This window comes from Ambystoma mexicanum, chromosome 6q, assembly GCF_040938575.1.
Source record: "Ambystoma mexicanum isolate Mex_15411 chromosome 6q, UKY_AmexF1_1, whole genome shotgun sequence".
Taxonomy (NCBI): Eukaryota; Metazoa; Chordata; class Amphibia; order Caudata; family Ambystomatidae; genus Ambystoma; species Ambystoma mexicanum.
Window position 1 is genome coordinate 31596996 of NC_090937.1, and position 21455 is coordinate 31618450.

At 45.9% G+C, this 21455-nt stretch overlaps 1 protein-coding gene across 5 annotated transcripts in view; it reads right to left on the reverse strand.

Annotated features, from left to right (window-relative positions):
* WDFY3 (WD repeat and FYVE domain containing 3) overlaps positions 1-21455 on the reverse strand; it is a 2538776-nt gene that overhangs the window by 1745104 nt on the left and 772217 nt on the right. For all 5 annotated transcript variants that reach the window (XM_069630405.1, XM_069630406.1, XM_069630403.1 and 2 more), the window contains one exon: positions 9428-9540. In XM_069630405.1, coding sequence (XP_069486506.1) covers positions 9428-9540 — 113 coding nt within the window. The remainder of the gene's footprint in view (positions 1-9427; positions 9541-21455) is intronic.

The window sequence follows — 21455 nt, forward strand, 5'->3', positions numbered from 1 at the left end:
TCTATGACTTCAGGAGCCATGCTGCTAGGTTCATAGAGTTGGGTTCCTGATGCAGTGTTTGACCTTGTTGCTGGGACAGAAGGTTGTACCAGGCTGGGAGTCTGATGGGCTCGCACACCGCCATCCTGCGTAGGTGTGGAAACCATGGTTGTCTCGCCCACATGGGAGCAACTAGGATGAGCGTCATTGATTCCTTGTTCATCTTGTACACCACCTTCCTGATAAGAGGAGTTGGTGGAAAAGCGTACGCAAACATCCCTGACCAGTTCATCCACAGGGCATTCCCCTGGGAGTCCGTTTGGGGGAACCTGGATGCAAATCCTGGGCATTGTTTGTTTTCGCTTGTGGCGAATAGGTCTATAGTGGGGAAACCCCACTGAGAGAAGAGATCTTCTACTACGTCTCTGTGAAGGACCCATTCGTGTTCTTCTGGGAGGGGGTCTATGCTTAGAGCATCCGCTAGGGAATTGAGCTCCCCTGGAACATGTTGCGATGACAGGAAGATGTTCCGTCTGAGTGCCCATATCCATATTTTCTGGGCAAGCTTGGACAGATTTGGCGAACAAGTCCCTCCTTGCTTGTTCAGATAGAACATGGCTGTCGTGCTGTCCGTCCTGATCTGCACCGACAAGTTCAGTAGATGGGGCTCGAACGCCTGCAGCGCACGGAATACTGCCAGAAGCTCTAGCAGATTGATGTGTTTCTTGGCTACTGAGTGAGACCAGAGACCCTGAGCTGTGTGGTGGAGATGGTGAGCTCCCCACCCAGTCAGGCATGCATCTGTAGTAACCACTGCCTGTACTTCGGGATCGTAAAAGGGTTTCCCCTTTGCGATATTCTCTTGTCCACCAGTGTAGGCTCTGTACGAGTGTTGGCGAAACGACCACTAGATCGTCCCACTGACCACTTGCCTGAGACCACTGTTTCGCCAACCATTCCTGCATGGGACGCATGCGCAGACGCGCGTGGGGGACCAGGTAAATGCATGACGCCATCATGCCCAGTAACCGCATAGCTTTGCGTACTGTTATCTGTTGACCTGACTGATAATGCGGAATTTGCAGAAGTATATTCCGAATTCTTTCTTCCGAAGGGAAGGTCAATTCTCTCTGAGTATCTAGGATAGCTCCTAGAAACTGTTTTGAGGTGCTTGGCACCAGACTTGACTTCTTCTCGTTGATAGAGAAGCCTAATTCGTGGAGGAGGTCGATAGTCCTCTGAATGTTTGATCTGCAGATTTTTGGGGTTTCCCCCGTTATGAGCCAGTCGTCTAGATAAGGGTACACTGGGATTGCCTCCCTGCGTAGGTGTGCAGCTGCCACCGCCAGTACCTTGGTGAATACCCTTGGTGCTGAAGCTATCCCGAAGGGCAGTACCTTGAATTGGTAGTGGCGACTGTCCACCTTGAAGCGCAAGTATTTTCTGTGCGCCGGGAGCATAGAAATATGAAAATAGGCATCTTTCATATCCAAGGTTGCCATGTAATCCCCCTTTTTTAGGAGTGGGATTACCTCTTGTAGCGTGGTCATACGGAATTTTTGGGGCTTGACATACTTGTTGGCAGGCCGTAAGTCCAATACTGGGCGCATTGTTAAATCTTTCTTTGGCACAAGGAAGTAAGTTGAATAGATACCCTTGTTTACCTGGTGTCCTGGGACGAGTTCTATCGCGTCCTTTAGGAGCAGATTGTAGACTTCCTCGAGGAGGATCTTTTGATCTTCTAAAGAGTGGACTTTTTGTCTTGGAGGGTGGTTTCGGGGACGTTGCAGTAGTTCTATACAGTACCCCTTGGATACTGTCGACAGCACCCATCTGTCGGATGTTATCCCTTCCCATGCCTGGGTGAAGCTGGATATTCGTCCCCCTACTGGGGTTGCATGGGAAGGGACCCTGAAATGAGCGTCACTGCTTTGGTGGAGGCGTGCCGCCTCCTTTACTGGGGCTGCCTCTGCCTCTACCACGTCCTCTTCTACTAGCCCTACCATATCCCTGGGTAGACTGTTGTGAGTTGGTGTTCCACTGTGTACCCTGGGTGTGGGAATAGCTATTTCCTCTATTGGAATTTTGGCCGCGGGGGCGACGAAAATTGCCGTTCCCTCTTTGGTTAGGTGGTTTTGTAGTTAACTGGCCAAGGGATTTGAGGGTGTCGAATTCCTCCTTAGCGTTTTTTAGTGCGTCCTCGACTGCCTTTCCAAACAGGAGATCACTTTCCACTGGTTTGTCTAAGAGTGCAGCTTGTGTTTCTGCTCTGAATCCCGACTGCCTCAACCAAGCATGTCTTTTGATGACAGTCCCCTCTGCTATAATTCTACCCGCATTGTCTGCGGCGTCTAAAGTTGCTTTTAAAATGCAGCCTGAGACGTTTCTTCCCTCTGCACAAATGCGAGATAGCTGGCTCTTAAGGGGTTCGGGAGCGGAATCTATTAGTGCTGCCACTTCTTCCCACTGATGGCAGTTGTAGCTGGCCAACAGTGTGGTGGAATTCGCGATTCTGGTTTGGTAGGCTGCCGTGGAAGCTACTTTTCTACCAAAACCATAGAGTTTCTTACTTTCTTTGTCGGGGGGAGCCTCCGAGGAAGATAATGGGGTTCCAGCTCTCTTGCGGGTGTTAGTTACGACTAGAGAGTCTGGCTTAAGTTGGCCTCTATTATATAGAGGGTCCGACTGGGCTGCTTTAAACAGCTTCTCTACTCTCGGGTTTACAGGTCTTGTCAAGTTTGGGTTGACAAGGGATGGTGCTATTCTGCGTTGAATAGATTTCAGGATGGGAATGGTCTGGGCTACTGTCTTCCTTTCCCCTATTAGTTCCTCCGCGAAGTCCCTCTCTTCTTGGACACCTTGTGTGTCTATGTGGAAGTGGTTAGCTGCCCGAGAGAGCAGTTCATTCAGGAGGGGCTGATTATCTATTGGGGAATCAGACACTGGGGCTTCCCTTTCGACTGGTGAGTCCATTCTGAAAATATCTGGGCTATTTTCTGGCTCATCCTCGTCTTCGTCCTCCCCGTAATAATCTGACACTGCGAGATCTTCTGGTGTCTCAAAATCCTGGCCCTCTATAAGGGAAGAGTCTCCTTGGCCTGTAGGGAAAAGGCAAGAATAGGGTTGGACCTCGAAGGGTTCTGAAGCCTTTACTGGCGTCTCGACCCGGGGCCTTTTATTTGAAGGGATAGGGTCCCTTGAACCTGAGGGAGAAGATTCCTGAGGGTTTAAAGCTAGTAGTTGGTCAGGGTGTCTTTCGAAGAAATTTGCTAAGGAGGACATCCTTGACATTACTCTGCCAATGTCCTCGCATGACCAGAGTTTTGAGCTTGGGGTGACCCTGCTGGAACTCTCTATGGACTGTCCCTGAGAAGACTTGGACGGGGAAGTCAGTTCTATTGTTGTGGGGGATTGCAAGGGTTGTTTCCTTTGTTGCTTACCCCCTTCCCCGTGGGTGGAAGTGTGTTTACCCTTTCCCTTATCTTTCGACGCCTGGCGTCGAGGATCGGAGGTGGAAACCCTGTGTTTCGAACTAGGCTTCGAAACTGGGCCCTCCTCACTCCCAAGTGATGTACCCTTTCCCTGGGGTGCAGGCTGGGGATGGAAGCCGTGTTCGTCTCCGGACGAGTGATCTTCCGTGATGTTAATGGGCGAGGCACTATGTGCAAGTGTGGAGGCTTGCCTGACGTCGTGCGGCGACCTCGACCGGGACCGCCCAGAGGACGTCCTTTCGGACCGCTCCTTTTGTGCCTCTTTCCGAGGTTTCGACGACGTCGAATCTCGGGTGGGTTTTTTGTGTTTAGCGTGTGTATGTGTAACGCTCTTGTCGCCGGGGGACTTCCCCATAGTCGCCGGGACGGACGACCTTCCGAGGCCGGGGACGTGCGTTAGGCTGTCTTTCGACGCCTTGGTGCCCTCGCCGTCCGAAAGTCCGGCGTCGCTGCCGTCGCTGAAGGTACCCTCCGCCTCCATAGCTGCTAGCTTGGCGTGGTGGGCCCAACGCTTGGTGGAACGGTCCTTAAGAGTTTTTGTCTTAAACCTGCTACAGGCCCTGCAACCCGCCTCGGGGTGGTCTCTGGGCAGGCAAAGGTTGCACGTAGCGTGCTTATCTACCCAAGGGTATTTTTTATTACACTTGGGGCAAAACTGAAAGGGCGTACCCTCCATACGCGCCTGTGGGCAGCGGGCAAGTGTGTGTAGGTAAGAAGGTGTTTCTAACCGAGTGTGGAAGTGTACCACCCCCCACTCTCCCTACTGTAGGGCCGAGGCCAGCGGCCCAGGCCCGAGCCGAGGCGGAAGCCTCAAGGCCCAATCCGTCGGGTTTCGACGTTGATCTCCTCCCCGGTTCGGCGTCGAGATGCTGGTCGACGTAGGGGTGAGAAAATGGGGCAAATTAGAATTATTTTTAATGTAAATATGGCAAAGCCAGGGAACTCCGATGAAGTGCTTCCGACCAGAATGGCGGAAAAAAACAATCTGGGGATCCTAGACGCGTGAGGGATCATGGGTACAGTGGACGTCACACTAGGGATAGTATTACTGGCACGCCCTGTGTCGACGCCCTTTTTCGATTTTCGAAAAACAAACTGTAATACTCCGCAGCTTCCACTAGATGTCGGCCTATGCACAGCATGTGATCTAAGCAGATTCCACAAGCCTCAGAAATATATATACACACACACACATTAAAAAAAAAGGTAGCAGGTGCCCCTCTCCACAAAGAACATGGCATGATAACCTGGTTCTGTGGTTTTTACCCACTGAGAGTTCGCAATCATCGCTTTTTGCTCACTGTACCTTTCACAGATGGGAAATACCCATTTGCTTATCAGTCTTTGTCCCGCCCCCATGGGCAGTCCAGCACCAAAATGCTATGGCAATTCCCTTCTGAACAAGAGTACCAAGAGCAACCCCATACACATGTTTCAGCCTTGTTGGGCCTCATCGGTGAGGTGGAGCACTGCCTCTCCAAGCATTGAGCAGGCAGTCCACGTCTGGGTTTCCCCAGGTAACTCAGGGAGACCAACCCCAAGCTCCTTGCAAAATGTTTTCAATATATATGGTTAAGAAAGTTGGCTATAAAATATTGACAGTGGAGAACCTAAGATAGAACTACAGTGTACAAGGGTCGATATAGCTTTAGGACTAGGGCACAGGGACATCCAATACTGTTAATCTTTTGGGAACTTAATTTCAAAGGCTATTTGATTTCCACAACTAAGGGCTGAATTGACTTGTGGTACGAAATCCCTGGGAGAACAAACCATGTGAAGCAAAACAATATAAATGACGGGCATGCAAAGAATCGAATGATAATACCAAACTGTTTTTGTTTACCAACAATACATACAGGTTTGGAGTAAGTTTGCTCATAAACATTAGTTTGTCATGCATCGAGAGGAACATATTCTGACACCGTTCACAAGGAGGAGGAGCATGGCAGTCCTACAGGCCAACACGCAGGACACATTATTTGTTATCAGGGACGACAGGTTTTCATATGTATTTTGTCTGCTGGGCAGGTACACAGTAGACCACTTCATAAGCGATTGTACTTTCATTGACACCCTCGGATTGCATGAAAACAGCACACTCAGTTTTCCAAGTGTGCAACGTGGAGCTCAAGCAGTACACGGGTGACCTGGCAACTAGCAAGCCAAAACCCCTTCTCCCTACTCAAACCTGTGAGACAACAAACACCTGCATTCCTATTTTTAGTAGTCTTAAAAACTAAGAGTAGCAGAGCCTTCCATCTCCCCATTCCGCTACATCTCCTGATTTGTGGTTGGCAAGGTCAGGCAACACACACACACACACACGACCAGTCTGACCTGCGTTATCACCACTCTACAGCTCGGTCACGTTTAACATACGAAATTACCTCTGTTCAGATAGTTTTCAACATAACACTGCAATGCTTATCAATCTTCAACAGCCCTTTGAAATGCACTAGAGTTTGGTTTTGGAGTGCTACTGCAGGACGATTTCTGTTTTCTTACTAAGAACAGGTGTAATAATAAAATAAGGTTTTTATTTCATGACAGAATCCCCCAGTTTATAAGCATTACATGTCACTAGACCCGATTACATATAATCCTACCCAGCAATCTCTGATTGGTCTAGGTCTGAGCCGGCTTTGCTGGGATTTGAACTTTCAAAGTGGAGACCTGTCTAACGTCAAACACTTACAGAAACCAGCGGGCTATCCAGTAGGTGATTAGATGCTGGTTTCATTTAAGTATTGTCAGTGAAGTTCTCTCTCAGATTGGAGAGCGCAAACTGAATTTGAGAGAAATCTAAAACCTGGTCTGGTAATTAAGTAAGAGGAAGGTGGGCTGCTCAGAGATCTTCAAGTTACTTTTTAAGCTCTGTTCCACTAATGCGCTCAATCATCACAGCATATTGGCATTAAGCAATGAGATGAAGAGGATTACAGTATATTTTATTTTTTCAAGCCAAATGCTGCATTAGGTTAGGTACTTCATACACTTCTTAATCCCCCAAAGATTATGAATAAAACCACTTTTCCTTAATAATAAGGTATTTTAATTTGGTGCATACCATCTAGGACATTTGACTGACCTCCCTCTCGCTTAGCGCCAGGATGCCCTTGGGCGTATGTTGCGCTCTACAAGTTTTCTTAAGATAAAGAGTAGCCTGCTAAGTATTATGATAGATTTGTGGTAATTTAAGTCTCCTTTTAATCTTATGCAGGTTTAGCCTCATGCTCTTTACAGTTCCAAATCAAACTCAGGGTATTAAAGATGTCAAAACCTGGGGGAAAACCAACGAACGATCTGGGTGACCCAGGACAGGGTGGTCGCAAGAACCCCTCTTGAAGGTCTCTTATGGAAACTCAAGCAACATAGACACCCAAATCTTCAAATTAGCGAGATCATGAAAGCCACATTGAATGCCTGGGATGAGCAAACGCGGAAAAGGAACCATAACATCGGCGACCGCCCCATTCACACCGATATGCAGGAAACCACAATTTCCACCGGGAATAGAGCACGGGGCCTTCGGAAGGTGGGAGGAGGCGGGGTGCAGGAAAATTGGAGAAATGTTCCAGGACAATGAAATAAGATATTTTGCAGAATACAAGACCATGTGGAATCTAACGAGTGCGGACAGGTACAAATATGAACAGCTCAGACACTGGATAACAACGCCCGAGATTGCCCAGGCAGCGACCAGGGAATTGACCACTTTTGAAAAATACCTCCTTACCAACTCAGGGGACAAGAAGCTAGTCTCCATTCTATACAACTTCATAAACAAGCAGGAAGAAGACATAAAATGGGCCTACATGAGAAAATGGGAAAGAACACTGGGGGAAGAAATCACGAACCAACAATGGCAGGCGCTATGGGCAGACATCCCCAAACTAACACGAGCTGCCCAGACCAGGGAAATGTGGATAAAGATAGTCACACAATGGCACTACACACCAGAGAGGCTCAACAACATGTATCCAAATATGCCAATTTGTTGCTAGAGAGGCTGCACAGAATCAAGCACTTGGAGACATATCTGGTGGGACTGTCCGAGGGTCAAAGGCTTCTGGACAGAATTGATATCAGAAATGAAAAAGATATTCCCAGAGGCAGATCAAGTTGGGGGGAAAGTTTGGCTATGCAGATTGAAGGAGCAAGAAACCAAAAAATACACCAAGGCGCAATGGAGAAATTTCATGTGCCTGGTTATAGCGTCATGGGCCACAATTACACAGAACTGGAAGAAGCAAGACCCACCACTGATACACACATGGCTACAAAAGGTCTGGTCGCAAATGACCATGGAAAATATTACACATAACCTTCAGGGAACACAGGAATCCTTCATGAAGGAATGGGGGGGGGGGGGGAGTACTAGAGTACCTACAATCGGGCTACATGGAACAATGGTGCCCGCACAACATTAGAATAACGGACATATTCACCTCAGACAATCCCGAGGACAACTGAATAGTAACATCTCTTGCGGAAGGGGGCAGGTAGGGGAGGGGGAGGGGGAGGGGGGAATGTTGGTAATTTGTAATTGGTTGATAACCTGAAAACAATAAATATAAGTTTTTAAAAAAAGAAGTCAAAACCCAAGTATTTTATGCTATCTACTGCGACTCGTTCTCCGCCAAGCCAGATCGTTTTCTTCTTTCTGCACCGTCCTGCTGTTAATGTCATTAGTTGCGTTTTCTTAGTGTTTATGATTAATTAATTATCCTCGCAATAGACCTGGAAGGCCTTCAGCGTTCTTTGTATGCCCACCCAGGTACAGTCCATAAGGATGTCATCCGCATATGTCATCCACGCAATCTTTGTGCCCAGAACTTTGGGGGCGATAAAAGTTGCCTGTGCTAGTCGATTACCCAGGTCTGCCATGTGTGCATTAAATAGGAACGGTGCAACAGTGCAGTCTTACCGGAGTCCGTTGTTAGTGTCTATCCTGTTTGATAGTTCTCCATCTTTGTTTAATTTAATCCTAATACAGGAATTATTATATAGGTGGATCAGAGGTGCCAAAAACCCTTTCGGTAATCTTCCATTCTAAGGACAAAGATTACTCTGCCTCCATCACTTCTCCCACAGCCACAACAGTGAAGTCAGAGAGAACACCCAGAAAATACTCTGACCACAGATGATTGCATTTTTCTTCCTCTCATGGATATGCTACCAAAAGAATGTTTTATTTTTATACCTACAAATCCGATGCAAAATATGGCTGCCTGCCATATTTAAACATAATTAAATGATGCGAGACAAGTAGAACATTTTATAGGGCAAGATGATTTTGGTAACATTTGGTCGTTTGGACAAGAACATGTTTTATGAAATTCAACAACCTTAATGAAGAATGCACACAATCTGTTCCACGCTAAAATGCAAGCCCCTTCTCATATGTATGTATGTATATATACATATATATAAATTATTGCAATATTCCAGTCAGTTATTTCAATGCAAAGGATATTTTCAGTTTATTAGAAACTAAAAAAAGAATTCACACTAATGGTAGATCACATTTTAGAGGCTGCAACCTAAGACAGTTAGATCATTTGTTAAAAGATGGATACTTGAAACAGAACTCAGAGGTAAAACTGGGAAAGTGCCAGGATAGACAGGCTGGATACCATGGGTATGACTGGTTGAATCAACTTCGCCATTTCACTATTTAGTGTGACCTACATGTCCACCTAACCTCTATCCATCCCCAGAGATTCTGCCTTTCCGCTTGTCCGATGTAAAACCAGAAAGCGACAAGGAAAGTACTGCGATTAGAGGCATTATTAAAGAAAACACTGTCTGGTTTTCTACTCTTCGATTGATATAGGACAGTCATGAGAGAAGCAGTCCAAACATACATTTGTAACAAATTAGAGAGATGAGTGTCTGAAATCAAAGACCTGAAAATAAAAATAAACTGCAGCAAAGATATATTTTAAACTTACTTCTCATTTCAGGCTCATAACTCAATGAGCTGGGCTTGTGGACCCGGTATTCTTTTAGTAATTTTTTCTCCCATGCACCACAATTTAAAGGATTACCTAATCGAAGAAATTGCCTATAGGTAAAAAAAAAAAAAAGGTGAACTATATCAGAAATGTATGCAGCTGCATTAGTACTGTAAATTGAAAAACTTAGTTATAAGACTCACAATTTGTCCATTCATCTAGAAACAAGTACATTTATCTTCCACCATTTAGAGCAAACTTTCTATCACATTAGCACGGTTGTTACTTCTATTTACATGCTTTTTTTAATAGTATTCTCTGTGGTAGGGAGTGGTGCAGGATACAATGAATCTGGAGAGAATTACATGCCTTTATCCATACACTTTTTGAAGCCGAAAAATTAAATTGAGAAGGATTTGGGAACAATATTCATAAGTCCGAGAAGGAAGGAAACGCAGGATTTGAAAATTCACATCGATTTTGAACACAATTGCATTTCCTAGAAACAAGCTTTTATAAAAGGAATATCTTGAAGAGCAATAGAGAAAACTCACACAGAATACAGATTGCTTAATAATTGCATTATGGTAGATACACTGATGCATCAAATTTGCTAGTCGTATTAGTATCCGAATGAACCAATGAAATGTGTTGACCCGATTCCAGAAGATTAATTACAAACATTGGGCTAAATTTGTTACCACATACTTGCTACCACTTTAATGTTGGAACCCATGGAAACATTCACAAGTTCTGCTTGTGTGACAGGCAAATATTGGAGAACTTGATGCACTTTACATTGTTTTGCCCCATTATATAATACTGAGAAGTGGCAAGTATCGATTATAGGAGCAGACAATTCTGCATCACACAGAGAGGCCATGTTTTACTTGAGTCAATGTAGGTTCAGGTGTTCATTCACAGGATATCAAAATATCTGAAAAAACTATGCATAATAGATGATAAAATTACTGATGCATTGTACAGATTAATTTCATTTTATGCTGAGGTCTTGGCTTTCCGTTTTCTTAAGATATTTTATGTGTGTTCTGCTTGAACTAAAATGGCGCTGGTGCACAATACATTCTGGGAGCGCTCAGAGCCATGATGGATATTTACTTCATGCCGCAGTGAAAAGCTGCACACATTTTGCTGAGTGTTAGATTCACGGTGCTGAGAAAAACCTGCTTTCCAAACCTGGTATGTGGTCAAGGACATTTCTGCTGGGAAAGCTAACTTTGTTATGGTTTGCTACTGTTCTCCGTGGAGCATGTTTTTAGAGAAGGGAGGCACTGTGCTTCTTTGGGGTAGCTCTCGAATGACCCAGCTGGCAACCGACGGCTGCTCCTCAACTGCGCAAGTGCAATATCCAGAAGGTTCGAGAATTAACTCCCCTTTGTGGAGTGTGTATATATGCGGAAGCCGGGAGGTGGTCAGGTGAGACGTCAGCCGGAGAAGGACGCTTACGTCCGGCCCTCCTGTGAGCTGTGGTGCTCTCGGCCTAGCTGTTCCCGGGGTCTTCCAGCCGCATCTGGGCGAGATGAGGAATCCTGTTACGCTCACGGTGATGTATTTCCTTTTGAACTCTTTACTTCTTCTGTGATTTATGTCCATATTATTTTTGTGAGTTATTTCCATGTACTTCTAAGCTTTGAATAAATAGCCGTATAAGAGCTGATTATCCTCTAAGAGTGCGTGGCTGTGGGTTATTGCGTCTGTCTACGTTCAAAGTATTTGCTCTGTGATTGCATTGGTGATTTATGTTGGTTCCGTGCACTTTGGGGAGAGCAGTACATTTTTGGCGTCACGAACAGGATACTTGTGATGAGTTGTTCCGAGTATTCAAGAATCGGTTGAAACGTAGATAGGATTTGGTTGTCTTGTAAGTGAAGTTTTTGAATAGTGAAGTTTTTTTTCCCCTTTTTGCCAGTGTGTGAGTGTCTGTGGGAGTGATTGCAGCGTGGAGAGGAAAATATATAGATTCAACAAGGTTTTGTTTTGTTTGCGATAATGAGTAGCTTGTTCAGGAAGAAGAGCGTTACCGCTGGCGGTGACTGTTCTGATGTTGTTATTCCAGTGTGGACTAAGAGTCCATATGACAAGTTGGCTCAGGCGTGGGCATGTGGTGCAGGTCTAAGTGAAACATGGGATCAAGGATTGGGAGATGCCGATCCGGCTGATGTAATGGCATGCTTGCAACAAGTTCCAGTAGAACGTGGAAAAGAATGTGCGGCATTAGGTAGGCGAGGTTGGGTTCTTTTGCATGCTTATAGGAAAATACATCAAATGAAGGTGTAAATGAAAAATGAGGTTTTGCGATTAGAGAGAGAGCTGGCTGCATAATGGCAGACTGCGTTAATGCAGCAGATTCAAATGAAACTGTTTAAAGATAAGGCTGACACATATCAGGCGGTGGCCGAGAGGGCAGCAGTCAGAGTAGCCCGGTATAAGTATAGGAAAAGACGGGGAGGGGTCAACAAAAGAAAGGTGGCAACTGTAATCGCTGCCGCTGGCATAGACTGGGATCCGGATAAGTGGGATGATGATATTTTTGATTCGACCAGTCTAGAAAGTAGTTCCGTAGAGGAGTCTGACCCCAAAATGGAAGTGAAACAGAAAACAGCGGCGGCTAAGCCCGTTAGAAGACGGCGAGCTGGACCCCATCTGCAGAATCCTGCTGGCGGAATGGTGGATTTAACCACGCTGGAGGATTACACACAACAGGAGGTTGGGAAAATTATTACCCGTTTGAGGCAGAAATCAGGGGAAGCTTTATTGACATGGATGGTGAGATTACTAGATGGGGGTGCTGCAGGGTTGTTGGTAGATTCTACTGATTCACCGCGTTTTTTACCCCTGTCAATTGACACCAATGTACAGGAGGTCTTAAGAGCAGGACCGCCCCCTGATGCAAATGCTCAAGATACGCAGGTGTCTTTGTTGCACCTGGTAGCCCAAGCATGTAACCGTAAATACCCTATTACCACAGATTGGCCTAGTGAAGAAACGAAGTGGTATACGTTGAGTGAAGCAATTCAAAAAGTCAGAGCATGCTATGAAAGAGGCTATTCACATAGATGCTCCTGATCACATGGGAGCCGTGCCGCTCTCTGTTTCAACTCGAAACATGGTGATTAGAACTGCGCCACCGGCATACAAAAGTGTCATTATGACTTTGCTCGTACGTATGACGGCCAAGGCTACTGATGAGGTAGCAGATGCCATTCGGCAACTTGCAGATTTGGGGGAGTGGGATAAGAGCATTAACAAGCCACGGGAGAGAGAGGGGCGTAGTGAGAGAAGAACCGAAGGGAGGCGGCAAGATAATAGAGACTCCCGAGTGTCCCGAAAAGAAATGTTTTTGGCTTTGTTAAAAAATTGGGTGCCACACGAAGAAATTGATGGCATTGAAACCAAAGTAATGTATGAATTATACAAAAAACGAGGACTTGCAGCCAAAGAGCGCTATAAAGAGGGTAAGAAACAAGTAGTCACTACGCCACGGGGGGACACCTCACCTTCTGCTCCCCCTGCGGAAGAACCAGATGAAGGGTCTACGGGGACACCTTCCCCGTACAAGTCAACATACGCTGATTTGAGAAAGGTGGTGAGTGCGATGCTAGAGGCGGAGTCGGGTCACACTCATTCGAAGTTTGTCTAGGGCTTCGGCCAAGCTCCGGCAGCGTCTGCCCGCATAAAAGTGGATAGGCGGCCTCATGTTGATGTTAAGATTTTTTGGGGGCCAGGAAATATACAAGGGGTACGAGCATTGACAGACACCGAGGCAGAGGCCTCTTTGATTCATGGTAATCCAACACGATTTAAAGGCAAACAGTTTACTATTACAGGTTTAGGGGGAAAGGAGACCCCTGCAGTACAAACGAAAGTGGAGATGAAAATAGGCAATTTGAATAGGCAGAAATACCAAGTGTTGATTGTCCCGATACCTGAATATATAATTGGCTTTGACATTTTGGAACGGTTAACCTTGGGACTTGGCGGTAAAACGTACCAGTTTGGGGTGAGTGCATTAATCTGTACACCCATTACCGTAGGCAAATTGAAGATGCCCCCAGTGCAAGTGCCAGTGGCAACCAAGCGGGTAGCAATGAAACAATACCACATTCCTGGGGGGCACAAGGAAATTTCAGACACCATCAAATAGTACGTGGAGGCGGGTGTATTACGCCCTATTACAACCTAATGGACCAATCCTCTATGGCCTATTAAAAAGGGAGATGGGTCGTGGAGGATGACGGTGGATTACAGGGAGTTGAATAAACACACTCCTCCCTTAGTGCCCGCAGTCCCAGATGCCATTTCCTTGATTGCAAATGTCCAAAGGTTTGAGGGTACTTGGTATGCAGTGATCGATTTAGCTAATGCATTTTTCTCCGTGCCAATTGCTGAAGTGTGTCAAGAAAAATTTGCATTTTCACGGAGTGGACGTCAGTACACTTTCACGAGGCTACCTATGGGGTACATACACAGCCCGACTATCTGTCACAGGCTGGTGGCAGAGCACTTAGACAAGACACCATGTAAACCTGACATACAAATTTCTCGTAACATTGATGATATTTTGATCCAGGGTAAGGATGAGCACAGTGTGCAAAGCCAGTTAGATGTCATTATAGAAGGATTGAAGAAGGAAGAGTGGGAGATTAATCCGAGAAAAATTCAAGGCCCTGCTGAAACAGTAATATTCCTAGGGATTCAGTGGCATCATGGGCATCGAGAAATGGTGCCAAAAGCCCGACAGAAAATACTTGAATTCACCACTCCAATGATCAAAAAGCAAGCACAGCAGTTTATAGGACTGTTTGGGTTTTGGAGACAGCACATTCCTCATTTAGGGCAGATATTGCCCCCCCTGTACAAGGTGAAACGAAAGAAATAGGAGTTTCAGTGGGGGGAGGAGCAGCAGAAAGCCTTTGAGATGGCGAAAGACACCGTGCAGCAGGTGCTTGATGTATGGCCCCTGAAGGAAGGCGAAGTGGAATTAAATTTATCTGTACAAGACAATTATGCTAACTGGAGTGTGTGGCAGAAACAAGACAGGAAACGTGTGCCATTAGGGTTTTGGAGTCGTAAGTTGCCCGACACTGGTAACTCATACGCTCCGTTTGAGAAACAATTGCTGGCGTGTTATTGGGCTCTTGTTGATACCGAGCAGATGACGGTGGGCCATGAGGTATTCATGAGACCAGAAATACCAATCATGCAATGGGTACTGAGCTCTCCTAAAACGCATAAATTAGGACATGCTCAAGAAGCCAGCATAATTAAGTGGAAATGGTACATTCAAGACAGAGCTAAATCAGGAAAGGGTGGAGTGGCAAAACTACATGATCATGTAGCCAACATACCGCCCTCAGATTACATACCACCGGAAGTGCCTGAAAAATGTGAGTTTCCCATGAAATGGGGAGTACCTTAGAGCGATTTGACCCTGGAGCAAACAGAGCATGCTTGGTTCACGGAAGGTTCAGCTCGATATGTGGGAACAGAGCGGTACTGCAAAGCAGTGTCGTACAATCCTAAAACAAAAAAGATGTTGACAACGATAGGGAAAGGGAAGAGCAGTCAGTTTGCAGAACTTTACGCAGTTTACCAAGCATTGAAACAAGAGACCCCTGGTCAATGTTGTGTGTACACAGATTCATGGTCAGTGGCGAATGGATTGGCAGTGTGGTTGCCAACTTGGCGAAAGAATGGGTGGAGGATTCATTCAAAAGAGTTGTGGGGAAAAGAACTGTGGCAAGATATTGCGGAAATGTTATTACAAAGTGATGTCACTGTATATCATGTGGACGCGCATTGTGCCACAGACTCATTAGAACATTGGTTTAATTCTGTTGCAGACGAACACACCAAGATTTCATCTGTGGATGCAGAGGCTCAGAAAGACTATTTGGAGGGTTTGGCCAAATGGGCCCATCAGAAATGTGGGCACCTTGGAGAAAAGGCTACTATCAGGTGGGCACAAGCTTGAGGAATCAGTCTTCCTTTAGAAGTAGTGAAAACGATCATTTTGCAGTGTCCCGTGTGCCAACACCAATTGCATCGACCTATCCCTCAAATTGTTCGAGGCACATTGAGAAGAGGGAAATTACCAGGTCAAATTTGGCAGATTGATTATATTGGTCCCATGCCAATCAGTAGAGGTTGTCAGCATGCATGCACTATTGTGGATGCATACTCAGGATATTTGATGGTTTTGCCGTGCAAACGTGCAACCCAACTGAACACCATCAGGTTGTTAGATCAGATCATACTACATTATGGAGTGCCTTTGCAGATTCAAAGTGACAATGGGTCACATTTCAAAGGCAAATTAATCCAGGAGTTTTGTCAGGAAAAGAGCATTGAGTGGTTGTACCACGTTCCATATTACCCTGCTGCTTCAGGGTTAATTGAACGAATGAATGGGTTATTGAACGAACAGTTGCGCAAATCTGGAGAAGGCAATTTGGCAGGCTGGCGTGATCGTGTGTTTGATGCGGTGCAAGTATTAAACAATAGGCCTGTGTATGAACATGAAACTCCTTTGATGCGATGAATGACTCCTACTTTACAGGTTCAACCCAGTTCAGTTAGAGAAACACTATTGTACTGGGAAATTACTCCAGGTTATTTAGCTCCCTATCGAGCAACTCCAGAGTCAGCAGGGGTAGACTTGCATTCCCATAAAGAAATCAGATTAGACCCAAGAGGAATAGTTGTAATTGAAACAGGGATTGGAGTACAGATTCCCCCAGAGCATATGGGATGGACTGCCCCTAGATCTGGCCTAGCATTGAAGGGAGTTCAAGTGTTGGCAGGGGTAATTGATGCCGATTACCAAGGCGAGATTAAAGTCATCCTAATGAATTGTGGGGATCAATTGTTATCAATCCACAAGGGTGATCGAGTGGCCCAACTGATAGTCATTCCAATTAAGTTGTCCATGATTAAGAAGGGGGAGCCTCCTACAGTGTTAACTACCCGTGGGGACCGCGGTTTTGGCTCTCCAGACAGTATGGTACCGGGTGCAAAGGTGTGGATGGAAAAGCCTAGTGGCCCACCAGTGCCCGCAGATGTCATTGCATCAGGCAAAGATTAAGTAGTTTTAGTTATGGAGCCTGGTATAAAGAAATGGCAATATGTACCTGCAGACAAATGTTACCTGAGAGAGTGATGTGCAACACTGATATCTCTTTTCTGGGTTTGCCTTGTAGATTCTGTGTCTGGTTGGTGTAATTGTGGCACTAAATGGACTCCATTTGGGAGAGTTAAACAGTCTACTGCTACCAATGAAAAATGTCACATCTGTGCCTGTGATCAAGGGGGTACTGATAGTGATGAATAATGCTGTCTCCAAGCAGCCTTATGCCAGTGCCGAAAAGCCAGCCAGACCGAAGACATGGATTCGTGAAATGCGGCAAACACATCAGGAGCAAGTGAAAACAACCTTGATGCCAGTCGTGCAAGATGCGTTTGCAGGAAGGCGAAAACATTCTCCTATGATCACTCAAGCGGAGAATATGTGGATATATCTGGCACAACAAGTACTGAACATATCATACTTTTGTCTTACTGATGTGCCCAATGCTGAAGCTTTATTTACTATGTGTTTAATAGCGCCTGTTCCGGTTTTAAATCATATCTTCGGCGTCACACACAATGATTCTTTAGTTCAAGACTCAGATATTAGGCAATCTTTTTCAGTCTACGAATACTGTAGGTTCTGCCAAGAGACTGACCGTAAATGGAGAAATTTGACACGTGTCATTACTTATAATAACCCAAGGTGATGTATGTTACGTTATGACATGCAATGCACAAGAAATTGGCAAATGCCGCCAAATAGAGTTGACCAAACAGCACAATCATACAACGTTTGAGAGACAACTATGTTCACGAGTGCCACGCAAAGGCACCAGTGTAAATAACACTATGGGCCTCATTACGACCCAGGCGTTGGACCATGGTGCTAATAGCACCATGGTCCATGCCGGTAACTTACCGACTCCGCCATGGCGGAATGGGGAATTACCACCCCATTCCGAGGTTGGCGGGGAGGTAATTCCCCATGCCGCCAGGGCCCTTCCCCATTCCCATTTTTGCCCCATAGGGCTCAATGGGAAAGGGGAAGGCGCTAAGTACTGTGCCGCAAATTGCGGCACTGTACTTAGCACCAAGGTCCCTTTGCGGGTCCCTACTTTAACGGCTGGTAAAACCTGCCGTTCAGGTCGGGTCCCGCAAAGGGACCTCGTAATTAGGCGCTAATAGGTTAACGGCACCGCAGCCTTTTACGGCGCCGTTAACCCATTAGCGCCTGGGTCGTAATGAGGCCCTATGTCTTGTAATCAGTGCCAGTCATTTGAATCATGTGAAACTTCCAACAGGATGGCTCTTTTCATGTGGTAACATCACATATACTTATATTCCAGCTAACATTTCTGGAGGTCCATGTGCTTTAACTCGATTAGGACTAATGATGTTTCCTTTACACCGAGCGATAACTCGAGGTAAAAGGTCAACTTTCAAATCTGTAGGTCTATCTCCTGACCGTGATTCACATGTACACTTGTTATCAGAAGCTGAGGTTCTAGCATTAACCCTTTCATTAGTGGGAGTTTGGGGTTTAGCTGCTGGTGGTTACAAATCTTTGATGAAATGAGCATCTTTAGTAGTCAAAACCCTTAATCATACTTCGCAGGCATTAGAAGAATTACTCCTTGATAGTCAAGTTATTAGAAAAGCAACTTTGCAGAACAGAGCTGCTGTTGATTATCTATTGCTAAAACAAATAATTTAGGGTGTAACGCATTTGAAGGTATGTATTGTTTCAATTTAAGTGACCATTCACGATCTATTGAAAGTCATATTCGAGGTTTGAGGGATCTCATTTCTAAAGTGTCTCAAAATCGTACTGGAAATTGGTGGGATTGGTTATTTTCATGGATACCTAATATTGGGGGTACACTACGTTACGCTTTTGCTTGCATTTTTATTATATTGTCTATCATAATTGCTTGTTGTTGTTGCATTCAATTTATTCCCAATTTAGTGTTAACATTTCGTAGGTTTCAGAGACCAGTTCCTGTGCCACCGGGCTATGGAAGGTAAATATCCAAGGGTGGAATTGTTAGGCTTGAACTAAAATGGCGCTGGTGCGCAATGCATTCTGGGAGCGCTCGGAGCCATGATGGACATTTACTTCATGCCGCAGTGAAAAGCTGCACACATTTTGCTGAGAGTTAGATTCACGTTGCTGAGAAAAACATGCTTTCCAAACCTGGTATGCGGTCAAGGATATTTCTGCTCGGAAAGCTAACTGTTCTCCGTGGAGCATGTTTTTAGAGAAGGGAGGCACTGCGCTTCTTGGAGGTAGCTCTCGATTGACCCAGCTGGCAACCGACGGCTGCTCCTCAACTGCGCAAGTGCAATTTCCAGAAGGTTCGAGAATTAACTCCCCTTTGTGGAGTGTGTATATATGCGGAAGCCCGGAGGTGGTCAGGTGAGACTTCAGCTGGAGAAGGACGCTTACGTCCGGCCCTCCTGTGAGCTGTGGTGCTCTCGGCCTGGCTGTTCCCGGGGTCTTCCAGCCGCTTCTGGGCGAGATGAGGAATCCTGTTATGCTCACAATGATGCATTTCCTTTTGAATTCTTTACTTCTTCTGTGATTTATGTCCATATTATTTTTGTGAGTTATTTCCATGTACTTCTAAGCTTTGAATAAATAGCCGTATAAGAGCTGATTATATTCTAAGAGTGCGTGGCTGTGGGTTATTGTGTCTGTCTACGTTCAAAGTATGTGCTCTGTAATTGCATTGGTGATTTATGTTGGTTCCGTGCACTTTGGGGAGAGCAATACATTTTGTGGTATTTTTATCTTTTAGACATTTTTTGTAAATGTATCGGAAATCACTCAAAAAACATACCTCTACACTACTAGAAACGTAGTTTCATCTTACGGTCATCACATTTGTAACGATTACCACAGATGATTGGTGGCTAACATGGACGGAATAATTGATTTTTGGGCAATCAGATTGTGCATTGCCTTTCTAAAGATGAAGGCCAAAATTATGTAAGTGTTTTAATGGGATTAAATTAGAATGGCTTACATTTCCTATTATTTTAACCTTTGTTTGCAGAACTGAGGAGCAATTGGATGTCAAACTACAGAGCTGTAATGCACTATTTACTTAATTTAGAAGATATGAACTAACTTTTTAGGTTATCCTTTTATATTAAAAATGCATTAAGTAGTTGCAAAAAGAAATAAGTTACTCACCGTAGTGACCAACGTACTGCTAGTCCATAGTCCCCTTTTCTCCATACTCTATGGGCGTCCCTCGCTAGGGACCGGAAACTGAACCTTTCACCAGAAAAAATTGTCTTCCCTTTAAATTTAAATGTGTGTGGGACGTGGCCCTGGGAGCAAGCGCTCCCCTGACTCCGCCCACTGGCGCCACTTCTCAGTCCCCTTTGATGCATCGACAATATTACAATTGCCCAATGACACAGGTTTATTACGAGGGAGGATGGTGGGACGTATGGAGGAAAAGTAACTCTGGACTAGGAGTACGGTAGTCACTACAATGGGTAACTTATAATTACTCCAACATCCTGCCCTCTTTCCTCCATACTGTATGGGCGATTTTCCACAGAATGTAGCCCTGGGGAGGAGAGTTCATAAAAACAAGTTCTTAAAAACTGCCTGGCCAAATGCTGCGTCCGACCTGGCATCAAAGCAGTAGTGCTTGCAAAAGGCTGATGGGGAAATAGCCTCTTTGCTGATCATCTGCCATGGGACGTGTTTTTGGAAAGCCACAGCCGCGGCCTTGGCTCTGATGGTATGGCGTGCAGGTTTGCTGGCAAAGGCCTGTGCTGGCCCTCATAGGCCTCCTTGATGGCCACCACCATCCACGCTGCCATGGAAACCTTGCAAGCTTGACAGCCTGGTTTTGACATAACAAAAGTGATGAACAAGGCATCCGATTTACGGAAGCCGTTCGTCCAGTCCAGGGAAAATCTTAGAGCACGCCCGACATCCAGGCAGTGCACTAACTTTTGAGCCTCATCCTTTGGGTCTGCAAAGAAGGTTGGGAGTACCATCTCCTCATTAGTGTGGAAGGAGGAAAGGACTTTAGGGTTGAAAGGCAGGGTGCATCCCGAGCACCTCCTTGTCCCAGTGAAATCTTGTATATGGCTCTGAAGCCACCAGGGCCTGAATTTCGCTGATCCGGCGTGCTGATGTAAGGCCAACCAGTAGGGCAGTCTTGATAGTAACCAGTCGGATGTCTGCTGATGTCATGGGCTCGAAGGGTTTGGGTGTCAGTGCGCCCAGAACCACGTTAACGTCCCATACCAGGTGTGGACCTTTGACCGTAGGAAATAATCTGGTCAGACCAGCCAAATGCCTTTTAACCACCGGATTGGAGGAGGAGAAAATGTCTCCGGGGGTTTCTTGTATGCCCCTATGGCTGCCAGATACGTACGGCAGGTGTATATCTGCACACCTGAGTGGGCCAGATGCGCCGAGAAGGATAGCACATCGTCCAGTGAGCAAGTCAGGGGATCAATCTTGTTGGTTTTGGCCCAGTGACAGAACCTCGTCCACTTGCTCCTGTATTAACTCCTGGTGGAGTCGCTTCTTGCCCCTTGTATGATAGCCAGGTTGTCCTGTGACAAGTGCAAATGCTTCAGAGTGATCTGTTCAAGAACCAAGTTGCCAGGGCTAATTTCTGCAGAGCGGGATGAACCACTGTCCACCCTTGCTAGGATAGTAAGTGGGCTGGCCCCAACAGGTGGTGTACCGGGGGGTGATCCGCCAGTCAGAGAAGTTCCGAGAACCAAGGTCTTGCCAGCCACCAGGGGGCTATCGGGATGGGCCAAAGGCCCCGTGACTCCCTGAACTTGCAGATGACCCTGTGAATCAGCAGAGTGGGAGGGGAAAGCGTATGCATTCATATCGTTCCACGGAATCTGCAATACACCCCCCAGCGATCCGATGCCTGGCCCCAGCGTGAAG